Source organism: Chrysemys picta, chromosome 1, assembly GCF_011386835.1.
Source record: "Chrysemys picta bellii isolate R12L10 chromosome 1, ASM1138683v2, whole genome shotgun sequence".
Taxonomy (NCBI): domain Eukaryota; kingdom Metazoa; phylum Chordata; order Testudines; family Emydidae; genus Chrysemys; species Chrysemys picta.
In genome coordinates this window covers 73,088,843-73,110,578 of record NC_088791.1, presented here as the reverse complement: position 1 = coordinate 73,110,578, position 21,736 = coordinate 73,088,843, and the positions used below count along the sequence as shown (strand labels likewise).

The 21,736-nt window shown below is 41.7% G+C and overlaps 1 protein-coding gene across 6 annotated transcripts in view; it reads left to right on the top strand.

Moving 5' to 3' along the window:
- The window catches only part of PAWR (pro-apoptotic WT1 regulator), a 134,429-nt gene that overhangs the window by 84,514 nt on the left and 28,179 nt on the right, over positions 1-21,736 (top strand). For all 6 annotated transcript variants that reach the window (XR_010591118.1, XM_065559728.1, XM_042850763.2 and 3 more), the window contains one exon: positions 21,674-21,708. Coding sequence is in view for 5 of the 6 variants with exons in the window: in XM_065559728.1 (XP_065415800.1) it covers positions 21,674-21,708 (35 nt within the window). In the remaining variant the exon portion in view is untranslated. The remainder of the gene's footprint in view (positions 1-21,673; positions 21,709-21,736) is intronic.

Sequence of the window (21,736 nt, the reverse complement as noted above, 5' to 3'; positions counted from 1 at the left end):
GCCCGAACAGACACGGGCTGCGCTTACCTCCACAGCTCCACCGACCTCAGCGCATGCATTGAGCACTACGGTGCAGAGAACGTCCATGCCGAACAACCCTCCAGCATCGCAGGTGCTCCTAACGGAGGGTTCATCTCTCTCAGGCTCTCCGGCACTGCAGTTCATTCATTCACCAGAGCTACAGATGTCACCTAACCTACAGTCACCTCTACTTGACACCTATTTTTCTCCGGACATTTGCATGTGGTCCAGACAGCTGTCTCCTGCTGAATCTCACTTTTCTAGTGATGAGGAAGCCATAGTGCAGGGAGACTTTTCACCATACCAGTTCTTCCCATCACGGATCCAAATCAGCACTGGTCACAGAAAATCTAGGTCTTTGTTCATCAAAGACCTCCCTCCTTGGTATACAAACCTGTGTATGGCACCACCTATGCCCTTCCCTGGTTAGTGGCAATACTGGGGTCCATGGGCTCCATATAAGCGACTCCACTATGATCGCCAAGATGCCAGAAATAGGAGCAATGCCACCTCATCACCACCAGTGCATACGGCTACGAATGAGACACAACAGCAAGCTGTTACTCCACACTTCAATGAACATGCTACACATGCTTCCCCAAACCTTGTGGAGCCCGTATCCACACAGGATGAAGCTATACTGCCTCCCCCACCAACACCCGGATGATTTCTCAAAATTTCAAGACCTCTTCAAAAGAGTCGCCAATGAGTTGAGGATTTATCTGGAGGAAGTTTCTGAAAACCAACATGAGTTGACTGACATCCTGCAACCTTCCTCCCCATCCAAGGTTGCCTTACCTATAAATTCAGCCATTATGGATCCTGCCAAAAACATGGCAGACGCTGGCTACTAGCACACCTACCTGTAAGCGAGCTGACCAGAAATATTTTATTCCTTCCAAAGGGTCTGAGTTCCTTTTTACTCACCCAGTGCCAAACTCATTGGTAGTAGAGGCAGCTAACCAAAAGAACAAACGCCGGTTTCCCAGGTCTACCCCAACTGATAAAGGCAGTAAAAGGCTGGACCTGCTTGGTCGTAAAGTGTATGCTTCGTCCACATTACAATTCCAGATATCTAATTATGTGGCCGTTCTGGCAAAATATGATCACAAAAACTATGAGAAACTCGTGGACTTTATTGATGACATTCCAGAGAGCAAAAAACATCAGTTTAAAGCATAGTCTCTGAGGGACAAATCATCTCCCGAACCGCACTACAGGCTGCTCTTGATGTTGCTAATACAGCTGGAAGGTCCACTGCTACAGCAATCATGATGTGTCAAGCTTCATGGCTTTCATCATCATCTTTTCCTCGCGAGGTTCAGAATACCATAGAAGATCTCCCTTTTGATGGTGAAAAACTATTTGCCAGCAACACCAACGATGGGCTTCACTCCATGAAGGACTCAAGAGTGACATTACGGTCTCTTGGTATCCAAACCCCTGCAAATAGGAGGAGACAATATAGATACCAACCTTTTCAATGTCCACACTACCCGACGTATACTCAACAAATTCATAGACCATATGAACAACAGCGTCAGCAACCAAGATATCAACGTCGCTGTACCAATTCATCGGCTCCATGTCAACCCCTCCCATTAATAAGCAAATTTGAAGATGTGGTCGAGGGTACAGAAAACATCATCCCTACTTCAGTGCCCATTCCCTTCCTATCTTCCCTCTCTAACCCACCCTGCCCCCCAGTCCCTTTTCAGGGACCGCTCCACCAAGAGGTGCATCACCTCCTCCAATTAGGAGCAGTAGAGCCAGTGCCTGACCAACACAGAGGAAAAGGGTTCTACTCCTTTTTAACAGAAAAGAATACTAGGGGATGGTGACCCATTCTCGACCTCAGATGCCTCAACAAATTCATTTAAAAAAAAAAAAATTGAAAATGGTGACTCTTGCAACCATAATACCAGCACTGGAGCAGGGAGATTGGTTTTCAGCCCTCGACCTGCAGGACGCTTATGTTCATGTGACCATACATCCTGCCCACAGACCTTTTATTCACTTCGTTCTGGGTTCACAACACTACCAGTACAGGGTCCTACCTTTCAGCCTGTCAACTGCACCTCGTTCTTTTCCAAACTCCTCGCAGTTGTAACAGCTCATCTCATAAGGCAGGGAATCCTAATTTTTACTTACCTCGGCAACTGCCTTTTCAAAGCCAGGAACCTCCAAGAAGCCATTCAATCCAAACAACGGACAGTCCAATGTTTCCATGCTCTTGGCCTGCAAATGAACAAAGAAAATCTACGCTCGCTCCCACCCAACAACTGGAGTTCATAGGAGCACATTTCGACTCATGCAAAAGAATAGCATCTCTCCCACTCCACCTTTTCAACACCATCAACCTTTTAGTTGCCAAGCTGTGCAACAGTCCACAGATGACTGCATGAGATTGCCTACAACTCCTAGGCCATTTGGCCTGTTGCACTTTTGTAGTCTGTCGCCTCTTCATGAGATTTTCCAAAGCTGGATGACCACTGTCTACAGACCGAATATCCATGGTCTGAACAAACTTTTATACATACCTCCCAGAGTCAAGGACTCCTTCCACTGGTGGACAGTGCCTCACAACCTTTGCTCTGGGGTCCCCTTTCTACAGGACACCCCGTCGGTTATCATAACTATGGATGCATCCCTTACGGGATAGGGAGCACACATGCCCCAATACACTGCCCAGGGGCTTTAGTCTTCTGCCGAGACATCCCTTCACATCAATGTCTAGAACTCTGAGCGATACAAAAGGCCTGCCTCCAATTTCTCCCCTTCATACAAAACCAGCACGTCAGGATAATGACCCACAATATTGCCTGCATGTTCTATGTAAACAGGCAAGGGGGGTGGTACAATTCCACTCCCTTTGTTCAGAAGCGATGAAACGATGGAACTGGTGTCTCAGACACAATGTCTGAATATCAGCTGCATACTTACCTGGCTCTCTCAATACCACCGCAGACTATCTCAGCAGAACATTTCCTGTAGACCACAAATGGGAACTAAACGAGGATATAGTACTAGACATATTCCACACATGGGGATACCCAACCACAGACCTTTTCGCAACTGCAGCAAACACGAAATGCCCAAGATTTTGTTCCAGAGCAGGACTAGACAAACACTCCTCGGGGGATGTGTTCATGTTCACATAGAACACCAACCTAATGTATGCATTTCTCCAATACCTCTCATACGCAAAGTATTGATAAAAATATGAACAGACCAAGCCAGGGTCATAATGATAGCCCCCACATGGCCCAGACAGGCATGGTACCCTTTCCTTACCAAGATGTTGCTTTCCGCACCCATCCCACTACCCCTCTGTCCAAATCTCTTGTCCCAACAACACAGTCTACTACTCCACCCCCAACTTAACCATGTTACACCTCAAGGTTTGGCTCCTTCATGGTTCTCTCATGCCGAGTGAACTTGCTCGGAACAGGTTCGAAATGTACTCCTTCATGGCACAACAAATTCTACATGCACCATCTACCTTTATAACTGGACAAGATTTACACACTGGTGGGCTGCCACAGAAACCGCTCCTTTTTTCTGTTTCTCTCCAGCTAATCCTCGACTATCTGTTGGAGATTAAACTCTCTGGACTCTCCCTGACTTCCATCAAAGTCCACTTGGCCGCAATTGCAGTGTTCCATGATGCCATCGATGATAGGACTATCTTTACTCACACCATTACTAAGTGATTCCTTAAGGGACCCCAAACCCTATACCCAGACATCAAACCGCCTAATCCACCTTGGGACCTTCCCTTAGTCTTAACATGCCTAACCCAAAAACCATTTGAACCATTAGCCACATGTTACCTCCTCCATCTCTCTATGAAAACTGCATTTCTATTAGCGATTACCTCTGCGAGACACGCAGGAGAAATTGCAGCACTCATGGCAGATCCGCCATACACCATATATTTTAAGGACAAAATCACCCTACACTTACTCCCCAAAATTCTACCAAAGGTGCACTCATCTTTCCATTTCAATTCCAAAACCACATGCGAATTCCTGTGAATCTACGATGCACACTTTGGACGTGCGCAGAGCTTTGTCCTTATACTTGGACAGGATTAAAACCTTTAGGCATTCTGACAAGCTATTCGTGCCCATTGCAGAATGCTCTAAGGGCTCATCTATTTCTAACCACAGACTTTCCAACCTGATTTCGAGTTGCATTTCTCTGTTATCAACTACAGAACGTGACTCCTCCTACTTTTATCAGAACTCACTCCACCAGATCCATGGCAGCCTCAGTGGACTTTCTACGTAACGTCTCCCTTAAGGACATTTCCCGAGCTGCCGTTTGGGCTTCTGAAAATATGCAAAACATTATGCTCTTACACAGGGACCCATCACCGATATGCGTGTGGGCAGAGCTGTTCTATCTACTGCATTCCTTCCAGAGCTGAAGTTCCTATCTCCTTGATACTGCTTTTCAGTCACCTACAGTGGAGCACCCACAGGGACACCTCTCAAAGAAGAAGAGGCGGTTACTCACCTGTGCAGTAACTGACATTCTTTGAGATGAGTGTCCCCGTGGGTGCTCCACTCCCCACTCTCCTCCCCTCTACTTCGGAGCTGGGGCAGCCTCCGTTGTAGAGAAAGAACTGAGGAGTTTGGCCGCGCATGCGCACTATTAAGACAAGACTGGTATGAGAGGCAGGCTCTGTGCATGTGCGGCTGATACGGGTACTGCTGTAAAAATCTCCAAACAGCGGCGCATGAGCGCACCAACACCTACAGTGGAGCACCCACAGGGACAGTCATCTCGAAGAATGTCAGTTACTGCACAGGTGAGTAACCTCCTCTTTCATGGTGTGTGTATTTTATAAATTCTGTATATTGTGAATATTAACAGGTAGACATACAATAACATTTGTACATAATCTTAAGACTGATAGTATTTATAAAAAACCCTATTAAATAGGGAGGAAGTACTGGAAAGAACAGGAAATTACTTTTGTTTTTGGAAGATCTATCATTCTGCTTCAAAAAGTAGTCAGTCTGTGAATTTGTACATTGGAACATTTAAGTAGAATTTAGACCTAGATCAATTGTGGGAGTAATGCAAATTGTCTCTCAAAATGACTAGATGGTGACCTGTGTGGCTCAAGGTATTGGTGATGAGATGCACAAGGATTTTCAGTTCTATCTTCACAGTTTGAATTTAGCACGGGATGGAAGTGACAAAATTTTTTCTGATCTTTCAGTGTTCTACATGAAATAAACTACTAGTCTGTCAACTTTCTAATGACCAGGAATTCACATCACTATATCACTATCATTTCTGCTTCCATTACCCCCATTGGCATCTCCTTCCAGATTGGCAGTACCAGAATGGCAATATTTATCTGAAACACCCTATCCTGTAAAGCATGTACTGTTCCTCATGGGGAAGGAGTTTAATGATTTATTTTGACTCACCAGAGAGAGATGATGTGTTGCTCCAAACAAATAAAGGCTCACAGCATGCTGTTTGTCAGTCTCAGCAAAGGACTAAATGGGCATGGACTTGAACTACCACCTCATGTCCAGGACACAGGTGAAACATGGTGTGGAGGGAATGATGGCATGCTACTGCCCAGGCTATACTTGTTGATTTGTAAGCAGAGGGACAAGAGCCAGGCTGCTGGGAGAGGAGATTAGGACTGGAGGCTGGCAGAAAGTTTGGGAGGGGAAACACTGGTCTGGCTGGGCAAGGAGACTGGGAGCCAGTAAATGCGGGGTGGAGGACTGAGCTCAGATAAGGAGTCAGGGTGCTGGGAGAGAGCTAAGACTTGCTGAGCTAAAGAGCCTGGGACAAGAAGCGTGGGGAGCGGAGTGGGTCACAGATTGGAGGGGGAGCCCATGGCCAGAGGAAGAGCAGCTGAGACCGTGGACAGAAGGAACATGGGTAAAGGAGGGCAAAAGAGATGGATCAGATGAGAAACTAGGGAGCAAATGAGATCTGGCTGGGCAAGGAGATTGAGACTGGGAACCAGTGAGGCAGGGGTGGAGGGAAGATGGATCTGGTGAGGAGCTGGGATGGTGGGAAATTTGATCTCTTGTTGGGCTAATGGGAAGTAGCTTGTCAAGGAGACTGAGACTGGGATGAGAAGCCTGAGGAGTGGGCAATGAGAATGGCTAGGTTAGACTCGGACAAGGAACCAGCACTGGGAAGAGACAGGATTAGGATAGAAGGGGTCAAGCTGGTGGGGAAATGGACAGAAGGGTCTATGGCCACTAGAACATATTTCCCCTAGGGCCTGGAACAGAACCCAGATTTCTTGGGTCTGACCATTCCTCTCCCGTCAGTAAATATCTGTGAAATCCACTGGCTAAGTGTCCCTCTCCCTCTAATATTAGTTTGCATAATTAATGGGTCACAGCCTACTCTATCAGATACTCCGTGAGCGCAAGTGTCAGAGGTCTGTGCACTGGTTGTCACACATACCTTTCATATTTAAATGTGATCTATAGTTTAAGAGAAATCACATCTATTTTGGCAGAAGAAAACTTGTATGTAATTATAGCAAGTTGTATATGTAACCATTGAGAGAGTCTAATCTCTGCTGGAAGGTTTGATGTGAACTCAGTATTTTAACATTTGTCAGAATAGATTAAACTACTGATGATAGACAAACTTTCATTTTCTTTTTTTTTAAAGTGACATATTTTCATCATCTGTGTTCAATAAAATGTACTTTTAGTACATCAGTGGTTTAAATTCAGATAGTTTTGTTCCACAAATGCATTTCAATGCCACTAACAAAACATTAAACTTACCCATGAAGTCTTTTATAATTGATTACGAGTTCTTGTATAAATATAATCATAAGAACTACATAAAAATAACACTGGACCAACTTAAACTTCCCAGAACTGGGCATGTCACAGTAGAGGCTTCTTACTTCATCTTTAAGGCTTTTGTGTCCTTTAATTCTAGGTCTTAGTGCAGCTTAGTGCAGACAGAATGAGATGCAATAAGTCTGGATTTCTTGTCTTTCGTTTCTCTAAATTCAAATAAGATGTCTCCATTAAGAAATTTTTGTTCAGTTTTTTTGTGGTTTTCCCATTCACAGATCGACACAGCTGAGATGAATATCTATTTACAGGGTCGTGCAAGTGTTAAATGTCATACTTCCTAACTCTGCATTAGTAGCCTGATTTATTACTTTTTCTTTCACCCTCATGAAGGTTCATGAAGATGTTTTCCTATCTTGCTTTCCTCTTTAGCCCATGCCGTACCAGCTGGAACTTTCATATTGGCACGAGCAATGGGAAGCACAATAACTCAAACTCCAAGCCATTTTTTTTTTATTTGGTAGGCAGATACCCTCAATTGAAGGAGCAGATGGCTTTGCCAGTTCTTCTGTGTGCATTCCTCTGCTGACCAGCATCACTTTGTCTCCTCTGGAATGAACATGAGACTGCTGGTTTGCAGCCAGGTCTTTTTCTCTCAAATAACTAGGGAGAACAGGAAAGAAATTTTTGTTCATCTGTAAAAAAAAAAGACACTGTGCTGAATGCTGTTGCAGCTCCTCACAATCTTCCCTTACAGTTTCATATAAATATTGAGCAGGAGTGGTGATGACAAAGTGCTGTGACATTACTCAGCTGAGACAACTCTGGGAAGGTAGAGGTACTATCTTGCATTATAAATTGTAAAGATTTTGAAAGGAACAAGTGAAGCCCCTTTAAACTGGCAGGTCCACTCCTCCCAGGTCCTCTAATATAGTAAGTAGCATCGCATGACTGATGTCAAAAGCTGCTGCTACTAGTAGCATGGATGTCTGGCATCTGTCCACTACCCCTAAACTAGAGAACACTTTAGTTAATGCTGTTTTCATGCCAGATCCAAGTTTGAAAGTTTGGCTTACAAGGATCCAAGAAAATCAGAGGGTGTCATTACTGGATATGGTTTCAGAGTGGTAGCTGCGTTAGTCTGTATCAGCAAAAAGAACGAGGAGTACTTGTGGCACCTTCGAGACTAACAAATTTATTTGGACATAAGCTTTCGTGGGCCCACGAAAGCTTATGCCCAAATAAATATGTTGGTCTCTAAGGTGCCACAAATACTCCTCATTCTTATTACTGGATATGGCTTCCTCAGTCACCTCCGTCATTTCTTTGTAGTACTGGCAAGGTGATTGTTTTTCAGCATTGGGTTTTTGAACAAGGTCTGAACCCCAAAATGTTTAAGATCTCCTGAGAGCTTGCTTTTCCTGAGAAAGGTATTCATTATATCACTCAGTCTTCATGGGCTTTACTTATCCAAGAGAGCAGATCCATGTAACTGGTAGTCAAGCAAAGTTCATTCCACCTGGAATCTCCAAGAACTATTTTAATGCAAATTGTGACATGAGCTTGAAGGCAGGTTACACTGCAATGATGTGGGCCTTGTGAGTATCTAGATGAAAGTGGTAGACCTGAATAGGGCTTGTCATGTGGTGGACTCCTGCCAAATATATTCATACATGTCTAACTGAGTAAAATAGATTCCTTTTCTATCTTGCAGAAAACATAGGCAAAAAAATATTTTGCTATAGAAACAGGTGTATAGATGGGTTCTCAAACCTTTTCATAGTGTGTATCATAATATTGTCCTTCCCACTTACAGTTGCATAACATCATGGTGGCAAAAACAGCAATTACTTGCATTAAAAATGTTGATATATTTTTACTGCCAAGTGTCTGCTCTTGGAAAAAAAGCTAATTATACGTCATTTTCCTGCTGCTCTTCATTTAGTCTCCTTCCATCTTTTCTGTTCCTTGCGCTCTCTTCTATACAAGCTTCTCTGTTCCCTGATCGTCACCTCCTACCCTACTGTTGGCTGCCCTCTCTCCTGGATGTGGTGCCCAGCTATTTGGTCCTTTTTTATCCCTGTTCCCTTGGATATGCTCCTCACCTGTCCCGTGGTAGCACCATTCTCATGGAGGCTCTCACAGGTTGGATTAAGCTCCCTCTGCCGGACACTCACCACCCACACCCCCAGCGGAGCCCTCAACCCCATGCCCCAGCCCAGTGAAAATGAGTGAGTGAGCGAGCCAGGGTGGGGGGGGGGGGAGAGCCAACGGCAGAGCGAGAGGGGATGGAGTGAGCGGGTGGCGGGGCCTCGGGAAAGGAGCAGGGTGGGGCAAGGGTTTTCGGTTTTCTGCAGTTAAAAAGTTGGCAACCCTAATATCTGCCACAGTGCCTCAAAGCAGCTGTCCATATATCCAGAGCTTGGGAGTAGTGGGCATATTACTTTTGCCATTTGCAGATTTATTAAGGTGTGTGTATATAAAACTTGTATGTATTTATTTGTATCTTTCCCCCACCCCATTTGTATCTTTCCCCCATCTCATAACTTTTGTCTTAGAGTGTATACTCATGGCAAAGACCATGTTTTCATATGTTTTGTGCATGTCAAGTACAACGGAGTCTTGATCCTCATAGGGACTTCTGGGGTCTACAATATGTATATATTAACAATTGAGTGTTAATCCCAGGAATAAAAGAATGTCTTTTTCTTTTCTTTTTTTTCCTGTGGTCCAATCTTTGCCCATCCTGTTAGCCATGTTAACACAAAAAGTATACATTACATAACTCTCTTTTAAATGGTCTTGGTTCCAGCCTTGACAGTGTGCAAATGAAAGGAAGATCAAAATGTGAAAATTTTTTGTCAAGCTATTCAATTACAATAGGTCAGCCTTTATTTTTGTTTGATTTTTAGCAGATTCCTGTTTAAATTTATTTTAGTTGATTAATAAGAATGGATGAGGTAATCACCACCCAACAGTTCCACAAAACAAAACTTACTTTTTTAGAACGGCTACTTATCAGAGAGAGAGATTACTCGATAAATAAAGATTCTCCATATTTTGAAATAATCTCTAGAAAATCCTTAACAGAAAAAATATTTAACAGAGTAATTTTGGAAATCTGAATATAAAATCTGATGGGGAGTTTATTGCTGGGGGTGGGGTTCCTCTGTCTGTAGAAGGGTTTGGACATTGTACAGTTACAGTGGCATAGAGGGAGCAATGGGAATGTGATGAAATGGCATAAATACCTCTACTCCCAGCTTCACGGGAACATGGTGTGAACAGGAGGAGACAGGATGGAAGCTGCAAGGATAGCTTGCAACTTGTGAAAGCTTTACTGTGTAAAACAACTTCAGTGTTGTTTTTGTGTGAAAATTCCCTCCAGAAATCTTCATGGGGTTGGAATCAACTGTAGGTGGGATTTCTATGACACTATAACTCCTAACACAACAGTTCTCTCAAGGAGACCTGGTGGGAGTGGGGGGGGGGGGGAGGTGTAGGGGAAGTAGAGGGGGTACTTCTTTGGCCTCTCAGTATTCCCATAGCTATTTGTTCTGGGGTTCTGGAGCATACTCTCTGCATCCTCTTTCTCTGCAATTCCTTAAGTTTAAATAAACCTTTGGTAGATCTTTGTATTTTGCCAGGCTTAAGTTCTGCAGATTCCATGGACCTCATCACAAAATTTTAGTCCAGCTTACTGCAAGCTACATAGTGCCTTTGCTAGGAACAGAGAGCCACAGCCAAGAGAACATGCTGGAGAGCAATCGGAGTTGAAAATGTAGTGTTCCAGACAAATAGTCTCAAAGGATTCATGTGTTACATCAATTTTTTTCACAAATAAAGAAAATCCCAGTTAGCACAATTATGACAGAAAACACAGTGTTCCCAGTTTTGCTCTAGAGCCAGGAGAGACCCTGCATCCCTGATAAATAACTCCCAACTATATTGAAGTCAAGATTTGTTTTTATATACACTTTCCTTCTAAATAAGTCTGCTTCAAAGAGTGATAAGATTGGATGTAACCTCTCATAGTAGTTTATTTTCTATTTGAGCACATCAGTTTTGGGATTTGAACCTCCCCAGTCCTCACATCAGAATCTCCAGCTCAGATACTGTTTCTTCTGGGTCTAATCACTGGCTACATCTACACTACGGGGGGGGGGGGGGGGGGGGGTGTCGATTTAAGATACGCAAATTCAGCTACGCAATCTGACCCAGGAGAAAATTGCTTCCCAAATATGTTGATCAGTGAGACCCTTCAAGATCTTCCTTAGCCTGGCAGGCTGTGTATTCACCATTCATATAATAAACACTTTTTATAGATATTTTGATATAAAATCCTACAAGACAGTGGTAGACATAGTCAAGGTACATCCCAGTTGTGGGGTATAGACCTCCTCTAACTACATAGAGTTTTAAATCTACCAGTGCCATGTCTCCACCAGCACTGTGTGTAAAAAAACACACATTGTCTTTACTGAAGAAAAATAGCTTAGACTATTCCAGAGAATTTAAACAGGATTTACTTGGACAATTCTTAGTCTTCAACAAAGAAAGCCTATGCCTTAAAATGGAAAACATTTTCATTGAGTTTTCAACAGGTATGGTAATCTTAATCAAAATTGCAGGCAATTATGTAAACTATCACTGATTGTTTAGTTTAGTTTGGATTGTGCCAGATTTCAGTTACAGTTAATATTGCAGTTGTTAGTATACCATCCTTCAGTCTTGAGGGTCTTCAGTCTCTTACATCGTACCATTCTGAAATTCTTGAAAGAGTTTGGACCTATTTTCCCACTTCATGTGTCCTCCCTCCTGCATCTTTGGACTTTTAAATTTGTGTTTTAAAAAGCTGATGGAGCTATAGTTTGAGCCTGTGAAGGGATAGACACTGAGGGTATATCTACACTGCAATTAAAAACCCACGGTTGGCCCATGCCAGTTGACTTGGGCTCAGGAGCTGTTTAATTGCGGGGTAGATGTTCAGGCTCAGGCTAGAGCCTGTGCTCTAACATTCTGTGATGTCAGAGGGTCCCAGAGTTTGGGCTGTGGCCTGAACCTGAAAGTCTACACTGCAATTAAACTGCCCCTTAGCCCAAGCACCGCAAGCCCAAGTCACTGATATGGGCCAGCTGCGGGTGTTTAATTGTAATGTAGACATATCCACAGGGTACTAGTGCATGTCAATAGTATGGTTGTACGCAGGCAACATAGTCTACTTTAATGGCAGTGGCTTGTAACTAATTTTTTAATAATTGGAACAGTGCTTGAAGATGAACATTCTAATGTACAAACACAGGGATCAACTAAACTAAGAAAATCATGTTTTTTAAAAAGTTTGAACTAATGCATTTTAACTAACATGTTTTTGAACACTAGTATGTATAAGGTTTAACAGATCTTTTGTAAGCTAGTTGTGGCCAACACCAGACAACTCTGTTAGTTCAAACCTGTTGGCTAACACATTTTTGAGCACATCCAGATTTTCTGTAAACTACATGTGGCCCAAGTGAAATAACCAGTAGCTGGAAGGAAAGTTAATCTGAATTGATTAGATGGGGAAAGAGAAGAAACAGTTTTAAATTACATAAATTGTTAACAGTAACATTTATTGTTGAAAGCTGTCGCAATAAAGTGCAAGAGATGAAAGCCATGCCTTTGAAGTTATTTTAAAGTACATTATTGGTGCAAAAGTGTTTAACAAACCACACGATAGTTTATCCTAAATTTATGGGTATAATCAAATCCTTTCTCCAACTCCAAGAGAAACTCTATAAACTCATGTCCCATGAACCTACCCCAGGACCCTTCTACATGCTTCCAAAGATATACAAACAAGGGAACCCAGGCAGACCCATCATATCTGGCCATGGCACTCTTACTGAAGTAATATCGGGACTTGTAGAAACCATCCTCAAACAAAAGACCACACAAAGGACCAGCTTCCTCCAGGACACAACCAACTTGCCCCACAAACTCCATGACATTAACACCCTCCCTCAGTATACCATCTTTGCCACTAGGGTTGTCATTTCTGTATACTCAAACATCCCTCACAATGACAGCATATCTGCCTGCCTCAAATATTTATAAGACAATGGATAACCCTCAGATAGCCACCCCAAATAAATCTTCAAACTCATCCATTTCTTCCTCACCATAACAATCTTACATTTAACAACAAATACTTTGTCCAAACCATGAGAACAGCCATTGGTACTAGGATGGCTCTCCTATTCGCCAACTTTGAAGAAGAATTTCTGGACAAGTGCACCAGGAAACCAATGATATACCTACGATACATGGATGATATTTTCATCTTCTAGACAGATGACTTAAACTCCCTCTTAGATTTCCATTACAACTTCAGCAACCACCACTCTCTCTGGAACACTTCTATACTATACTAAGCATCAACTTTCTGGACACCACAATCCGTTTCAACAATGGAAGCCTATGAACAACTATATACAAGAAGCCCACAGATCACCACACTTATCTTCAGAGCTTCAGTAACTACCCCAAACACACTAAGAAATCTATTCTGGCACTCAGATACCACAGAATATGCTCTGAGGAGAAAGTCTGGGATATACACCTTAGCACACTCAAAACTGCCTTCATCAAACAAGGACACTCCACCAGAGAAGTAGATCGCATCATGGAATGGGCCAAATACCCCGAGACAACCTGCTTCAATACAGAAATAAAACCCCCTCCAACTGCACACCCCTAGTTGTCACCTATCATAGAAGATTAGGGTTGGAAGAGACCTGAGGAGGTCATCTAGTCCAACCCCTTGCTCAAAGCAGGACCAACCCCAACTAACACATCCCAGCCAGGGCTTTGTCAAACTGGGCCTTAAAAACATTTAAGGATGGAGATTCTACCACGTTCCTAGGTAACCCATTCCAGTGCTTCACCACCCTCCTAGTGAAAAAGTTTTTCCTAATATCCAACCTAGACCCCCCCGCCCCACCTCACCTTGAGACCATTGTTCCTTGTTCTGTCCTCTGCCACCACTGAGAACAGCCAAGCTCCATCCTCTTTGGAACCCCCTTCAAGTAGTTGAAGGCTGCTATCAAATCCCCTCTCACTCTTCTCTTCTGTGGACTAAATAAGCCCAGTTCCCTCAGCCTCTCCTCATAAGTCATGTGCCCCCAGCCTTCTAATCATTTCCGTTGCCTTCTGCTGGACTCTCTCCAATTTGTCCACATCCTTTCTGTAGTGTGTTTGTGTAGGGAGGGCAAAACTGGATGCAGTACTCCAGATGAGGCCTCACCAGTGCAGAATAGAGGGGAATAATCACTTCCCTCGATCTGCTGGCAATGCTCCTACTAATGCAGCCCAGTATGCCGTTAGCCTTCTTGGCAACAAGGGCACACTGTTGACTCATATCCAGCTTCTTCCACTGTAATCCCCAGGTCCTTTTCTATAGAACTGTCCCCAGCCTGTAGCAGTGCATGGGATTCTTCCATTCTAAGTACAGGACTCTGCACTTGTCCTTGTTGAACCTCATCAGATTTATTTTGGCCCAATCCTCCAATTTGTCTAGGTCACGCTGGACCCTATCCATATCCTCCAGCATATCTACCTCTCCCCTCAGCTTATTGTCATCCACGAACTCGCTGAGGGTGCAATCTATCTCATCATCCAGATCATTAATGAAGGTATTGAACAAAAACGGCCGCAGGACCGACCCCTGGGGCACTCCACTTGATACTGGCTGCAAACTAGACATCGAGACGTTGATCACTACCTGTTGATCTAGCCAGCTTTCTATCCACCTTATAGTCCATTCATCCTTGAACCCATTTGGGGTATATCAAACAACTGCAATCATACTTGATGGGGATCTTTCCTGAACCTCCTCTTCTGGCCTTCAAACAACCCCCAACCTCTCCAGGCTCATCGTCAGAAGCAAGCTCCCCATAGACTAGGACACCAATTCAAAGTGGCAGGCCCTGCTAGAAGAATAGATGCAAAACCTGAAGATGTATCTCCATTGCTATAATGGTCAACACCCTCCCAACACACCTTTCAAGATCCAGCCGTCCTACACATGCCTATCACAACATGAGGTGTATCTCATCTAGTGCACTAAATGCCTCAGTAACTACTATGTGGGTGAAACCAGATTGTCACCACACTCTCAAATGAACTCACACAGAAAAATAAGACAAAAACACCCTCTCACCTGTGGGTGAACACTTTTTCACAAACTGATTATTCTGTCTGACCTACCAGTCCTCATCCTCATAGGAAACTTGCACACTTTCAAAAGATGTGCCTGGGAGCTTAAATTCATAATTTTGATGGACGATAAAAATCACAGTCCTACTAAAGACACTGGATTAATGGTTTATTACAGTAATCTGTAACCAACTAACCTCCCTTTTTTGTCCAATGATTACAGGGGTGTAAACGGGCCACTTCAACTTGAATGTTCCCTTTGAGTATGTGCTAACTACTTATGCTAAACTATCTGTTCAACCTTGGATTTAGCTGTGACACTCTGAAGGCAGGTCTACACTTAAAAACACTGCATCGGTGCAACTGCAGTGTGTAAGTGAAAACACTCCTACGCCAACGGGAGAAGCTCTCCCACTTATGTAGTTAATCCACCTACCCAAGAGACTGTAGCTATGTTGACAAGAGAAGCTCTTCCATTGACATAGCAGTGTCTACACCGGGGCGAGGGTTAAGTTGGTATATCTACATTGCTCAGGGGTGTGAATTTTTCATGTTGCTGAGCAATGTACTTATACCGATCTAGGTCTGTAGTATTGAGCTGGTCTGAGTCCCTTTCCCAGACCCAAGGAAGAGCTTTGTGTAGCTCAAAAGCTTGTGTCTCTCACCAACAGAAGTTGGTCCAATAAAAAGATATTAGCTTACCTGCTCCTCTCCCCACATTTTAATTCCTGTCTTACAAGTGGATGTAATTGTGTACCTCACTGCCTGATTTGCCCACACTAAAGAAGCTGCCTTTGGAAAATTGTCCCCAGGTATTTGCATTATATACATGAAGATGGTGATCATCAATGAAAGTAAGTGATTTTTTTTAAAAAGCATTATAAAGTTCCTCTTCTCCTTGGAGAACAGTGAAGTTGTATACTGTGTTGCAATATTAAGATAATGTCTAGTGTAATAGATCCATAGAGGTTATAGGAACTACCTTTTAATTTTATTGGTGATTGGTTACTAATTCTTAAATCCTATGTAAATGGTAAACATTATCTGACATCATTATTTCAAGCTTTTTCAATAATATGTGTATACATTATATGCCATTAACTGTAATTACTTGTCGCTTCAGTAAAGACCTCTGTAGGAAGATGAGTGGAGGCCCATATCATATCTGAATTTAGTCAGCCTTTTAGTGCCTCACTTAAGGAGTTCAGAATTGTCATGTATAAACAATTTACAATATTAAGACACACTAATGTTTGTTTGGCAAATGGGATGTTTATGAGCTGGAGACTGGTGTCCTCTATTCAGGGGATAAATATGGCATGCACAGTAGAAATGTTTCCCTCATGACCAGGGGAAAGCACTTTTAGAAGTGAGAGAATAACTGCTCATAGGTACTGATTTGGTTCTTTGCTTATTTTGAGACTGTCACAGGATGCTATTTAGTGTCAGTCATGCTGGGTCTTTTAATACCATGGACTGATGTTCTGGGGAGTTAGATTGAGACCAAATTCTTTTCACATAAGGTAGCAAACAGCCATCTCTTCACACACTATTGATCTGAGCCATATTTTGACTAGTGGTTGAAGTCTAAAAAGTGCTATGTCCCATATTCCGTTTTCTGACCATCTGGTCCCCCATATATAAATATTTATATAGGCCACTCTCTAGATTAAAAAGAAGAGGGGACAGAGTGGCATTCTGTGGAATTGCCAAATATTAGATACATGTTCACATTAACTCTTCTGTCACTAGGCTAATAGAAGTGAAGAATGGAGATCAAGGAGAGGAGAACAAGGAAGGATAGTAATTCTTGAACTCAGAGTGCTGACAGTGCAGACCTTGGTTCCAGAGGGAGTTGCCTCTTGTATGTGATATGAATCTGTACCTTTTGTTACTGTGAGGAAGTGATTAAAAAGATTAAATTTTTCTTTAATTAAAAAAAAGCTTTATTCAATGAAATATCATTTGGTGATCAAATGTTGTTCTGGAGTATGGAGGAAAAGGGCTTAGAATGATCTCTACTCTGTGGCACCTGACGATTCTGCTGTGCTTGTGGAATTTTCCAGTGACCACTATTGCTGGGTTTATGGCAGCTTGGAGCTACCTAAGTGGAACAAAGCTTGCTGAAATGTATAGAAGAATTGAAGTCTTCTCCCTCACTTCAGCCTATTTTGAATCTCTTAACTCTTGTTATTGCCCCTGTTGTGTGGTATTATTAGTGATCAATAAACAAATATAATGCAAGAATAATTATAATAATAATTATATATATATATATATAAATATAAATAAATATTTATTATATATATAAATAAAATAACTCAGTGTAATGATGTAACTAGTGCATGAAAAAATAAGATCTTGAGGAAAGTTCAGGGGGGAAGGGACTTGATCATATATTTAGGCGCACAAGCAGTGAGCTGTAATAATAAACTTTGTACAAGTTAGCCCCTTCCTGTGGGATTTCCAGTTAATCCTATCTTCTGTTTTTCTTGTAGATCACAAACTTTTTTGTGGCAAATTACTTTCTCTATTTTTGTTTTATTAAAGTTTTTAAGCGTATTGTTGTTGCTTTACAAATAACACAAATAGCTTAAAGAAGTACGTGATGCTGTTTGGGACAAAAGTTTTTATTTTTGTTTTTTTGGGGTGGGGCAGGAGCATAGGATGGCTGCATTAACTTATGAGTGGTGAAACTTTATACAACACCATATTGTAATGTAATAAATTGGTACTGTTTCTTGCATCCTTCCACTTTTATAAAGCCATACTCTTCACCACTGTGAGTTCACTGGTTCAGGGAGTGGGTGAGGGAGGGAGAACCTAAGTGAATAAATCTTTGTAAACTTAATGTAACAATTTTAAAGTTCTATTTCCTTGGCCATCCAGAGCTAGAAGTGACTGTTTCCTCTTTGAAAGCTGTCAAAGACTAGTTTTCCAATGGTATAAAAGTCCCACTTTTAGCCATTGTGAATTGTAAAATAGCTAACACTTGATGTCAGGTTAAAATAGTTAGCTTGCATCTTTCCATAAGGAGATCATAATTTTCTTTATCATCGCTGGCTAATTTACTTTTGTACCGTTATCTACATGTAAGACATTACACCCTTAACACCCAGGATGCAAAGGGCTTAGAGAGACCTTTACAAGAGCGGAAACTAAAATATCTCTTACCTTTCGCTTCATTGATGAACTTAGACCTTTAGATCATTATCATTAATCAATGGGTGTCTTGTTACATTCTTTACTATAATCCGTGATAATGACTGTTCAGCCTCATTAGGCACCTTTTCCCTTGCTTAACTTTTCTTAAAGTGTTTCCTGAATTTTTAACTATTTTTCTTTATTGTTGCAACCAGCTTCGATCAAAAGAATAATTGATTCCTCTTCTTTTTAGAACATCTCATTAAATATTTGTAGACTTGCCGTGTCTAACCTCAACCATCTTTTCACTAGATTGAACATGTCCTACCTTTCCATGTAGATCCCCTCTAAACCTCTGATCTTGAATGGCCACTAGGTATTGACGTGATTATATCCTTGCATATAGTATTTTTATTTCTTAATATACATAGTGTATTTTATCACAAGTACTGTAACAGGGAAAAAAAGTCCTATTGACTCTCTGCTTGTCTTCCATTTTCCTATCTACAATGCCAGAATAGAAAAGTGATAAATGATTTTTTTAATAATAAAGAGAAATGGTGAATTCTGTTTCCACTGGAGCTTCACTTACTCACATTGGGGATGGGGAGAGGAGGGAAAACCACACAGAGCCTGAAGAGAAACAGGTAGCTGTAAAACTCTCTGAATGCACACACAACAGTTGTAAATTTGTTTTTCAACATCTTTAAGTGGGTAATCATAGGATACTCCTACCAGTTGGCATAATAATAATAAAAATAATTGCACGGTCATTTTTTGGCCAAGATCCATCAGCAGGGTATAAAATGCTATATTCATTTCTGCTGTTTCAGTGCACATCTTTCTACCAAAAAACCCCCAAAACCCAATACAACTGGGGAAACGATTCAGGGTAGCTCAGTTTCTTTATTATTACAGAAAAAGAATGCAACACTGAATAGTTATTCAATAAGCTACCTGTCTCGCTTTAATCCCAGAGCATCTTTGAAGACACGGGGAGCAGTACAGCAGCACCATTCATTTCTGTCCATGATTTGTTCCTCTGTTAAGCCCCGCCTGCTCGTGTCCCTGTGTACAATATCCTGCCATTTAGCCGGTGGTCAGCCTCTAGGACAAACTGATCTTGGTTGTGCTTATGTTATTTTCTTTGCCACCATGTCATCTGTTTTTCTTCTGCATTATATATCTATAATTATTTGAATTGGCAGAATCTCCTTTCTTCAAGATTAGTACAGCTATTGCTGTTAGCCAGTTGTCTAATAGCTCCTCTTGCTCAGATATCCCCTGTTTTTTTTGTTGTTGTTGTTGTTTTTTTCCTTATGCTTTGATAACACTTGTTGCACTGGCTTTTAGCAGTTCAGCTGTTATGTTGTCTATTCCTGTAGCTTTCCCATTTAACTGCTTCACTGCTCTTTCTTTATCTGATGGTGGTTCAGAGCTGATATCCATTCTGCCTTGCAAGCTGCCCGGTTCATCTTGCATGTCTAGAATGCTTGCTTCTGGGTGAAATGCAGGGTTCAGCACTTTGTCAAAATGTTCCTTCCGGGTTTCCAGCAAGTCTTTGGCATTTGTCGTCCATTCACTGGCAGCCTTCTTCACCACTTGCATCATTGACTTGATTGAGTTTTCACATAATTTTACCTTTTTGTATATTGTTTACACCTTGTTTTCTTGATGCCTTCTCTAGTTCTTGAGCATCTTCTTTCCAAAACTTTTGCTTGTCCAACCTTTGACTTCTCCACTTTGCATAATGCTTTTACTACTTTCACTTTCCCAGCATTCTTAGCTTGTTTACACCTTTCCTGTAATATTCTTGTTTCCTTGTTTGTACAGCTTTTGTTTGCTTATGCATTCCAGTAACTTCCTTTGCTGTTTTGTATTGCATCCTTGAATATTTTCCATCCAGTCTGTAGTGAGATTTCTTCCTCATCGCAAATTAATAGCCTGAAATGCCCAGCAAGCGCTACCTTGTATTCCTCCCTCACAGAGCGATCCTTTAACTTATCAAAATCAAATTTGGCTCCAGTTGCACCATCTCTTTCTTCCACTTAAACTTAATTTTTCCTGCTAGAAGTTCATTATTACTGTCCTACTTGGTCACTGTTGGATATTAGTCCATAGAAGTGGCATCCGTGCCTTTTAATCATAATGTGGTCAGTCTGGGATTTTTGGTTTGGCCATCCTTCTCCTACATACTGTTGGTTCACAGCACCTTATTCTGTAATATTCATTGCAATCTTCTAGGTTTCACCAAGTTGGCTACACCCATTCACCTCCCAGAGGATGCATCTCTGTGCTGGAGGTTTCCCAGCTGTGGTTGATGGACCAAAATATTAGTTAAAAATAGCCAATGTGAAGTGTGTGGTTGCAAGCGGTACGGTTTCAAGGTCCTAAAAAATAAAGGTTCTAAGCTGAATGCTATGAACATTACAGAAAAATGAAACTCAGTTAATTGAAAAAATTGATAAGTAAACGCAAACTGAATCCTGGACTGCTTGAGATATAGAAAGCTGTTATATTGACAAGTTCTAAATTTAACTGTAACTTAAAAGAAAAACAGGCCTAGGCAACGTTGTAGACCACTTAGTAAAAACCTGCATCCATTGCATAGCAGCGGTGAAAAAAGCAAATATGTTCATGGCTTGTATTCAGAAAAGTAGATTTTTTTTTAAAGTAAAATAAATCCATGAACCAGTGATGAGTACAAAGCTGATCCTGTCAAGTTCGAAGTTCAAACATACATTTTGCAACATTTGAACTACTTTGCAAAATTAACTGAATGCAAATGAACACAGTACTGTCTTACTGAGTCTGCAGACAGAATACTTCAGTGTTGCTGCTCAGCAGTTACATAGTGAAATTAAAACACTGGACAGTTTTACTTTTGTCGTTCAGCAGTGGCCCTAAAGAATCGTAGCAGTTTCACTCAGCTGTCCTTTAACAAACTGAGGAGCAACAGTAGAAACAGACATTGGTGTTTTGATAAGGAAGGGTAGAATAATGGAGAGACATCTACCTACACATTCGGTAGCCAGAACATTCTGGAAGGGTCTTCAAATTTATGTGACTCCTACTAACTAAAGGCTGAAATGAAAAACTTCCAGTTGGAATGTAGAAAGCATGTCCTTATAGAAATCTCGGACCCTGCCCCTTAACATCTGAGTAGGGCAGGGATCTGGATTTTGCAGCACATGGATGAGGCAGCGATCTGGATTTCTCATCAGAATTTTGGCTCTACCTCTGCTGTAGGGCCCTTTCTTCTTCTCCCCACCTATCTCCTATCCCACCCCACCCTATAGTTACTACCTGCTACTTTTGGACTAGTAGGTCATAGACAGGATAATGTAAAAGCTAGATGTTTATGTTGATCTGAAATTGCAAGTCTAATTTTTAATTATTTGTAAATTGCTTGTATATGAGATGGTTGAGTGTTCCTAAAAGCATTAGTGTATTTAATGAAAAGCATGAAATTATATTTTCCTTTTGTTTTTTTCAATTTCTTGTAGGAATCCTCTAGGACAGTTTCAAGCAGATATAAAAGGTAAGGGACTTAGTTTCTAAAAATATTA